Source organism: Nicotiana tomentosiformis, chromosome 3 (genome assembly GCF_000390325.3).
Source record: "Nicotiana tomentosiformis chromosome 3, ASM39032v3, whole genome shotgun sequence".
Lineage (NCBI taxonomy): Eukaryota > Viridiplantae > Streptophyta > Magnoliopsida > Solanales > Solanaceae > Nicotiana > Nicotiana tomentosiformis.
In genome coordinates this window covers 76,754,870-76,764,460 of record NC_090814.1, presented here as the reverse complement: position 1 = coordinate 76,764,460, position 9,591 = coordinate 76,754,870, and the positions used below count along the sequence as shown (strand labels likewise).

The window sequence follows — 9,591 nt, the reverse complement described above, 5'->3', positions numbered from 1 at the left end:
AGAATGTTATATGCTAATCTTCGCTCTAGCAAACCTGATAAATTAGAAACCTTGCTTCTTGGTAAATGTATTGTTCTGGACTATGCTCTGTTTGATACTATTTTTCAATATAGTTGTTCTGGTTTTTCTATGCTCTTTAAGAATACCTGGCCTGAGGATTTTGAAATCTCTTTTGATCAAGCTAAAAGGTGTATAGCTGAACCTCCCTCTGACTCTCTCCCTAGTCAACTAAGACCCAATGATGTTTGTTTTTAAACTCGCGTCTTAGCATATATTGTAGCAACAAATCTTCTTCCAAGAACAAGATCCTTCTCTACCTTCTCCCAGCGTGATACCTTCTTAGTTTACTACCTTCTGACTAAGCACAAGGTCAAGTTGTCCTCTTGGGTCATCAATTTCACGATAGAAAGTGTAACGACTCGATCAATCATTTTAACCTCTAGTGCGTCATTCGGCGGTTTGAGGCCTTGAGTAGCTTCACTTCAGGTATTATGATTTGTACGTATGGTCGAAATTGAATTTCGGGAAGTTCGGAGTTGATTAGGATGGAAAATTCTAAATTCAGAAGCTCTAAGTTGGAAGAGTTGACTAAGGTTTGACTTTTGAGTTAATGACCTCAGAATTGGGATTTGAAGGTTCTAATAGGTTCATATGATGATTTCGGACTTGGGCATATATTTGGGTATCGGGTCGCCCGAGAGCATTTCGGTGCTTATTATGGAAAGTTAGTATTTTGAAAGTTTTAGAATTTCATAAGTTTGGTTTGAGGTGGAATTTGGTGTTATCGATGTCCGTTTAGGGTTCCAAGACTTGGAATAGGTTCGTATCGTGATTTATTACTTGTGCATAACGTTTGGCGTCATTACGAAATGTTTAAATATGAATTGAACGCGTTCGTCGAAGTTTGAAAGTTTAAAGAAAGATTTCGATCATTGATTTGTAGTTTTGATGTTGTTTGGTATGATTTGAGGCCTTGAGCAGGTTTGTGTCATGTATTAGGACTTGTTGGTGTGATTGGACGGGGTCCCAGGGGCCTCGAGTATGTTTCGGAGGGTCTACGGGTCATTTCGCCATGTTGAGCTATCATTTTCTGAGGTCTAGTGCTCCCTTCTTCATGTTCGCAAAGAAAGGATTGTGTTCGCGAAAAAAATAGGGAAAAGGGGTCCGTGAATCGCGTTCGAGGAGGCAGATTCGCGTTCGCGAAGAAGAAATCTTTGTTGCACATGGCTGACTTTGGAAGCTTATAGCTTGCAATTTATAAGGAATATGGAGATGATACAAAAATTAAAGCTGTAGCCTGGCGTCTAGTGTTCGGAAAGTCAAACTATTTATCATTTGGAGTTTTGTAAAAAATGTTATGCCCATTATACTAGAGGTTGTCTGGAGGAGTTGGGCAGCTTACTCTTCGCAATTGCAATTGGTTTTCCGCGATTGCGAAGGGCAATTTTCAGCTGAGAAAAAGTTGTGCTTCACGATCGCAAAGCATTTTTCGCGATCGTGAAGGATTAATACCTGGGCAGAAGCTATATTTCGGGGTTTTGGCTCATTTTAACCTCATTCCATGGGAGCCGACTTTGGGGGGATTTTGGAGTGCCATTTTTATCATCAATATTTAGATAAGTGATTTCTACACCGTGTGAGTTAAATACAAGGTTTATATGTGAATTAAAACATGAATATTTATGAAAATTATGGGATTTTAAGAGAAAAATCTAGAATTTGGTATTTTTGGATGTTTACCACAAAATTGGACATGAAATTGAGAATAAATCATATATTTGAATTCGTAGTGTTATGGGTAAAGTTTATCTTTGAAGATTTTCGAAATCCGGGCACGTGGACCCGAGGGTTGACTTTATTGACTTTTCGAGCGGAGTTGAGAATTGTTTGAATTCATTTATTATGAGTATTAGAGTATATTTGTATTGGTTTACACATTGTTTGACTAGTTTTGGAGCGACGGGCATCGGTTTGAGGTGTTAGAGTGGCGTTGGAGCCGGTTTTAGAACTTCGGAGCGAGGTAAGTCTCATGTCTAACCTTGTGAGGGGAAAACTACCCCCTAGGTGATATAATTTTATGTGATACTAGTTATGGGTGCTACGTACGCACGAGGTGACAAGAGTCCATACGTAGCCAAAACATATTTATGTCAGGGTAGACATAGGACCTTATCCTGTAACAATTGAATCATTTGAACTCATTATGATGGCTTAATTATTTGAACTTATAATTGAAATTTATTTAGAAATAAATATATGTATACTAGGCCAAGCCTTATAACCTGGAGTTGTTGGCTAGTTATTTGAGAAACGGTAAAGATTATATTCTCTTTGTGCTCATGTACTGTATTGTAAGCACATGTCTCGTAATTCAATAACTTCCTTCCTTTCTTGTGGAGCGGACCGAACGCCTCGGTAGTATAATAGATGCATCTATGATTCGTTCTGCTCGACCCTCAGCAGTGTACACATTATTTTGGATCGAGCCGAACGACCTCGGCATAATCATGCATTATATTGCTGGTAGCTCAAATATTCACGAGATTATCTTTTCACTGATGCCCGGCATTTTATATAGTATTCCTTATTCATTTGATATTGGCACTTGACATTTTCTGAGTTGTTAAGGTAGAATATAAGATTGAGAAATTCATACTTTAAAAGAAATATTTAAAAGATTATGTAACTTACAGATTTATCCCATTATTATTGTGTGCTTCATATCTGCTTATAATTTATATATTGCTTTATTGTACCTCTAGTAAGTGTCGATATCGACCCCTCATCACTACTTCTCTGGGGTTTGGCTAGATACTTACTGGATACGCATTGATTTACGTACGCATGTTGCACTTCTACACTAATTGTACAGGATCTGACATGTTCAATTGGCAGTTATTTGGGCGCGTAGGTGCAGCTGTTGAGGAGACTTTATGGTGAGCTGCATTCCAGGCTACGTATCGCAGCCCACAGAGTCTTCATCGTTCTATTTACTCTATTCTGTCTTATTTACATTCTAGACAGGTATTGCATTGTTATTGTACTCCTTAGTAAATGCTCATGCTCTTGTGACACTGGGTTTTAGGATATTCTAGATGTTATGGTGATTTTACTTAACATTTACACACTTTTATTATCTATTCTATTATTCATCTAATAAAATACACGATTTCGAAAATAATAAAATGTGTAATCAAGTTGGTAGTTCACTGTTGGCTTGCCTAACGATGACGTTGAGCGCCATCATAGCCTATAGTGAGTTTTGGGTTGTGACAGAAAGTGTCAATGATCTCACAAGTCTTCCTTATGGTATGGTTATCACCCATCTGCTAGAAGCCAACAACATATCCCTTGTTGACCATCCCTACATCATCGTCACCAAGTCTTACATTTCTAGGGGATTTGCTAGCATGAGTTATATTTCTGTAAAGGGTGCCTGGGTCAAGAAACAAGAAGGTGAAACCAAGAATGTCCCCTCCGATTCCAAGGCAAAAGCTTTGATGTCTCACCCTAGTACAAGTGATTATGACCTCTTAGAAAAGCTTGTCTCCATCAATAAAACATTGTCTGTCATCAATAACTGCTTAACCTCTATGCAAAGCAAGATTGAAGATATTCATGGAATGGCAAAGGAGACAGGGTCCGACGTATCCAAGATTCGAGTACAGATTCTCAAGACTGTAGAAAAAGCAGTAAGGGCCTTCAAAGAGATGCACAACAGAATTGATGGGGGTCTCTGTCACAGTGAATGCTAGCTTTGATCACCTCAAGGAGGCAGTTTGCAACATCCTTACCCACTTTCTGCGTCACTGATGCTTGGTTGTTTAAGACAATGTTCTTTTTGCCTTATATTTGTGACTGATGATTCAGCAATGTGGTGTACTCTTAGGACAAATACTTTTTATTTCCCTTCTTTTATTTTATTTTTGTTGATAACAAAGGGGGAGAAATAGTAAGCAAGCTTAAGGCCTGCGTTTCTATGTATTCCATTCTTCTGTGTTCTATGTTTTATGCTCTATTTCAAACTTGCAGGTACATCATACGGTAAATAACTGAGGGGGAGTCGACTACAAATGAGGGGAATGAGGCACAACAGAATATCCAACTGAGGGGGAGTCGACTAGACAAATCTACTGGGAAACGCGGATTAAAGGAGAGTTGACTACAACACACTCAAGTCGGTTGATGAATAGGGAAGTATTTTGTTATTTTGTCATCGTCAAAAAGGTCGAGATTGTTAGATCTCAGTAAATTTTAATGATGCAAAATAATCAATTACTCCCTATGTGCAGGAAAAGATTCTGAGCAATAAAATTGAGGAAATGAATAAAATGAAAAAGGAAAGAGAAGCGGACAAATGAATCAAGAAAAATGGCAAAATCAATTAAAAGAGATATTATAGGAAGGATCTAAATCAAAGAAGATTATGGGCATAAAATCATTCGCTAAAGATTCTCCCACATAATGACGTCAATCAAAGGCATCAATCAACGGATTTGACAACAGAAATATTCTCTCATTTAAGAAAGAAATCACTCAAGCCCGCAAGTCAAGAGAAGTGAGTAGAAGAATCAATTTCGGAAAGAATCAATCTACAAATCCATCTGAATACAACTCCCTTGGGTTCGCAATCTCTCAAAAAGATGTACAAGACTTGAAGGCCTCGAGAAGTATAAATACCTACTGCACTAGCTTTGGAATGTTATACTTTGATCAAACCAACTTTAATCTCTTTGTTCTACTTCAAACAAAACGATGTAGTCTGCTTTAGATTCCTTGTGTAACAAAGAAGAGAAGAGAGAGAGAAAAGAATACCGGTGAGATATTGTATCAATTATAGAGGGAAGAACGAGTGACATAAGTTGTTGGTGTATAACAACATCAACTCATTTGTACTAAGCCAATTCATACTTGAAAGAGTTCACCCTTGCAACCCAAGGGGACTAGATGTAGGATTCACTTTGAATCCGAACCAGTATAAAAATGTATTATGTCATTTACTTTCTACAATTTATCTTTTACATTCTATTCCTGAAAAGTCCGGTCAACTAGAACTCAAATTAGTCGACTACCTCATAAAAGAAAAGAAAAATTACAATTCATCCCCCTCTTGCACTTTCACCAACCACATTCATGTGGTGGTTTCATGTGATATAATACAACGGATAATATACTTTTCCGAAGTTGGTGTACACACAAAATGATCCCTTATGTTTGGCATAGGTCTAAAATAGTCCATTAAATATATTCTTGAGCAATTTTGGTCCTTTAAAATTATCAAAAGTAAGTACTTTGTTAAATTTTTAATAAACTCTAACTACTAGATTTAACAGGAAGTATATAAAAAAAATCTAAACAGAAAAAACAAAGAAGTCATTAATTTCAGGAACTACAACAGTGAAAACTAAACGAGGAACAAAAAATATACAAAAAATAATAGAAATTAAGCTTTAAAAGATGCGACAAACACCAAAAATAGATTTAAAAACAATAGCATAAACTACAAAACTGCACCTCCAAATATGAGAACTCATTAATATTTTTTCAAAATTCTCGTTAAATCTACCGCCAGAATTCATTAATTAGATATTTGACGAATACCAAGAGTAGTAATTTTTGAAAAACTTGAATAATCAAATCTACTCAAAAATATATTTGACAGATTATTTTAGACCTACCCCGAATATAGGGACCATTTTTATATTTCCTCTCCGAAGTTGCATTTCATAATTATTGTCATTCCTTTTTAAACTGACCAAGAAAACTTTTACCATTTTTCCGACGTCAGGGATGACTTTGACGCTGTTTACATGATAATATATATAAATGCAAAGTGTCAAACGATGAAAAAGAAAACAAAAAGAAGTGTCACTTTATTGGTGCCGTCCAATGATTTGAATCAAAATCGATTGTATTTCTAAAAAAGTTAAGAAAAGGGAAAGAAAGAAAAAAACAGAAGCTATTCTTTATCTTATTCTCCCCAACCTTAAGAGAACATGTGTTATTCATTTGTATTGATCACAATACTGTTTTTCTAACGGCTCAATTTATTTAAATATCCAAATGCCCATGAGTTCAACGTGAAGCATGAGTATACACTGCTTATGACCGCAATTTGATTCAATAGCAAGCTAATTTTCAATTCGCCAATAAGGGAACTGTTGCAAAGCTCTAATTAACCATGAGAGTACAACTCCGATGATTTAATTCTAAATGCATGCTTAAGATAATCTTAATGTAAATATATAGATTTCAAGTACATGAATGCAAAATGGAATTATCAAGTAGTATTTTCATAGTTCATACACATCATCAACTGTATTCACAAGATTTTTACTCTGTAGTATAGCAGTACTAAAGTAACTGAGTAGGGTGAAAATGGACCAAATTAAAATATTATCTCTTTGAAATATTAATTGTTAACTGTAAGATGGACCAAATTCATTTCACTCAAACTGAACTTCATTTATTTGATTCTTACATATATAAAATTTGAACAGAAAGCTGAGTAAAATGAAATCGGGAAAAAAATTACAGGCATATTGCAAATTAACTATGATAACGTTGATTTAATCATCTTCCTTCATGTCTCTCTTCCAACAAATTAATAGCAGTCGATAACCATTAACGTTCTGGTGATATAATTAAGGACTTCACAAATAATTTCCAGCATTATTATATATAAGGGGCAGATAATGAGAAACAAGGTTTTGCTGGCTTGACTGTAAGTTCCAAGAGTTCAAAAGTTCAGTTACAGCTTATTTGGATGGTTGTTATGTATCATTTCATAATGTATCGTACATTGTATTCTACTGTATTGATTTGATGTATACAATATTTGGATAGATTGTATTGTTTGCCGTCGTTTCATGATGTCATGCATGTACCAACAATTTAAAAAATAAACTTGCAATATTATTAAGAAAAAGTAAGCTACTAGGTAGAATTATTATATAAAAAGATAGAGTAAAAGATAAAATATGATTATTTAATAATAAGGAAGGGCAAAATGAGAGAAAAACATAAGGAAACAAGGCGACCATACCAAATCGGTCGTTCCATAAAGTGATATTTTTCGTCGTTACGTAATGACAGATTTAACGATACAATAAAATTTAAATAACAATTAATCAAAACAAACATTATATATGTAAAGTAACAATACGATACAATACAATAGGTAACAATCATCCAAACAAGCTGTTAAGCTAGATGTATTATTGACAGAATATTTTGTGAGACATTGCAACGCTATCGAATTGGGAGCAGAGGTACACAGTAGAGGAACTGCTGATGCTAATGTTTTCTTCTGTCTTGGTCTCTGTACAGTGTTTAATTGATGTGTCTTTTACTGCCTGTTTGTGTTAACAAGAACATATAGCTGAAATGCATACCTGCCTACTATTGCCAGCATCACAACCACAACACAAACGAAGTTGCAGCTAAAACAACCATGAAAAAAAAGTTAGCAGCCAATTTGCTACTTTCCTTTTATACTCATTAGGCAAACATTGAACAGAAATTGCTAAGGTTATAAAAGAAATATGTGGAATATGTCACATTTCAAGAAAACTCTCAGGAAACCTGCAGTCGATATATGAAGAATCCATATCCTAGTGCTGCGCTAAATTAACAAGATCCAACGGAGAGTTACTTGAAGCTTAATTATATCAGTTTGAATTAACCGTAGCTGCCAATTTTTGTTGGAGCTCATAAGCATCAATACTTGAGGGAGAACAAACCTGCAAGAATATTCACAACACAAAATCAAATGAAAAGATCTTTGTTCAATAGAATCCTACTTGTATATTCTAGGGAGGTTAGGTTTCTGTGTCCCCCTCCTTTGTAATTTTAATTGGGATAATAACAAGGTAGGATCAATACCAAACTTCCCACGACCAAGGGTTATGGTCCCCCTCCTTCTATGAGTTGATTTTATCAATTTGCTAGCTAGTTAGGGTTATATATATACCTCAGTTCGGATAGTGTGAAGTAACCTTCCATTAACTTTGTTGCAGCTGCAGCTCACAATACTAAGACCTTCACGAAGTAGTACTTCAAGAACCCTTGATATATAAAACCCTTCGTTCGTAACACTACAATCTGTCAATATTTCCATGCCATCCAAGCATAGCCTTACTGTTATAATAATTGCTGCCGATGACGAGCATCCACTTTTGGGGTGTTCAACATCGCTTGAACTTAATGCCTTCTTTAATTTATCTCTATTATCTTCCATTTTCCTAACTTTTTTCTGCAGGTGTTCTATATAATTCACAGCCTCAAGAATGTGGTCCGATGTGGAACGTTTTCCCTGGAAAAAAATTCCAAAATATTACCTATCTGCTTAGAAAAAGTTGGAAAAAAAAAAGTCAATCCGGTGAACAAGGCATCCCGTGTTTACACATAATTTGAGGAAGGGCCCCACCACAAGAGATGTGACGTAAACAACCTACACTATTGACCTATAGGTAACATGTAGGCAAATTTACGCTCTCCTACCTTAGGGAAAGTTAGTCAGCTTCTAATTAAATAGAATGGCAGCGGGAGATCTGAGTTTTAGAAATGCAAATAGAAGACGATAATAACAAAAAGAAAAGAGTAATATTTGGACCTTGAGATACTCAAGAGGAAGTAGTTGCCGAAGAGAAGCATAAAGATTAGACATTTCTTGTCTTCTTTGCCGTTCGATCTCCCTATGTATTATTTTCTTCTGCTTGCAATCAGCAGTGTTTTCATCAACTTGAAGAGAAACAGCTGATGATGAATTCTGCGACTTTTTGCGTCTCTTGTTAATTTTGTTGGTGTTGTTCAAGTCAACATTGTTTGAGTCCACCTCCAATGAATGGAATGGAGTAAGATCTGTAACCCGATCTTGCAGCTGGGTACTGTTTTCTTGATAATATAGAAAAGAAGAAGAATTGGTGTTTGTTGGTGGATAAAGAAGCTGGTGATGATCATTATCATCATCTTGTTGAAAAGGAACATTTGAGTGGAAATTATCCATAATCAGTGCTTCCACTAATTAATTATGTAGAACCCATTTGAATAAATAAAATAAAATAAAAAGAGAAAGCTGGCAACAACAAGTTGGCAACTTGCAAGCTTGCAAAAATAGCGCATCTCATTGATTAAAGAGGGTTCTCTTCCTAGGAATAGAAGTATGATTTGCTTCTTAGATCAAACACACCAAAAATAAGAGTGATCGTAATAGAGCTTAGAGAGAGTAATATACATATTTTAGTATGTGAGATAAATAAAGAGCGAGAGTAATATTGTTATTTGGTGTTTAAAATAAAGAGTGCTATTTTTTTTTAAGTTGTAATAGTTTCTTGACTCTACCAAGTTGTAATATTACAGTGATATTATATTGCTCTGTTTGGGTATTGTATTTTATCCCGTAAAAAGATTTGATATCGTTGTTATTCTCTTATGTTATTGTTATATACCGTGGATATTATTTTTGGACGGGATATTATTTTTCTAACAAATTATACGTTTCAAGCTTAACAAATACACGCACTAATTAAATGACGGAATTGGTAAAATTTGAAGAAGATAAAAGAGGTTGTTTGCTATGTTGTGACTTGG

The 9,591-nt window shown here is 35.3% G+C and overlaps 1 protein-coding gene across 1 annotated transcript; it reads right to left on the bottom strand.

Moving 5' to 3' along the window:
• Positions 1 to 7,184: 7,184 nt before the first annotated feature.
• LOC104115601 (transcription factor bHLH118-like) lies at positions 7,185 to 9,187 on the bottom strand. The gene is made up of 3 exons (XM_009626271.4): positions 8,615 to 9,187; positions 7,973 to 8,314; positions 7,185 to 7,742 (listed from the first exon to the last, which is right to left on the bottom strand). Exons 1-3 carry the CDS (start codon positions 9,005 to 9,007, stop codon positions 7,671 to 7,673), a joined length of 807 nt encoding a protein of 268 aa, XP_009624566.1. The 5' UTR covers positions 9,008 to 9,187; the 3' UTR covers positions 7,185 to 7,670.
• Positions 9,188 to 9,591: the final 404 nt, after the last annotated feature.

What these genes read in the sequence shown, in the direction of transcription:
- LOC104115601 (XM_009626271.4), bottom strand. Translation starts at nt 9,007, where the DNA reads ATGGATAATTTCCACTCAAATGTTCCTTTTCAACAAGATGATGATAAT. An exon ending in TTCCTCTTGAGTATCTCAAG is followed by an intron (nt 8,315 to 8,614) that starts GTCCAAATATTA and finishes ATTTTTTTCCAG; the next exon opens with GGAAAACGTTCCACATCGGA. An exon ending in TTCACACTATCCGAACTGAG is followed by an intron (nt 7,743 to 7,972) that starts GTATATATATAA and finishes ATATTCTTGCAG; the next exon opens with GTTTGTTCTCCCTCAAGTAT.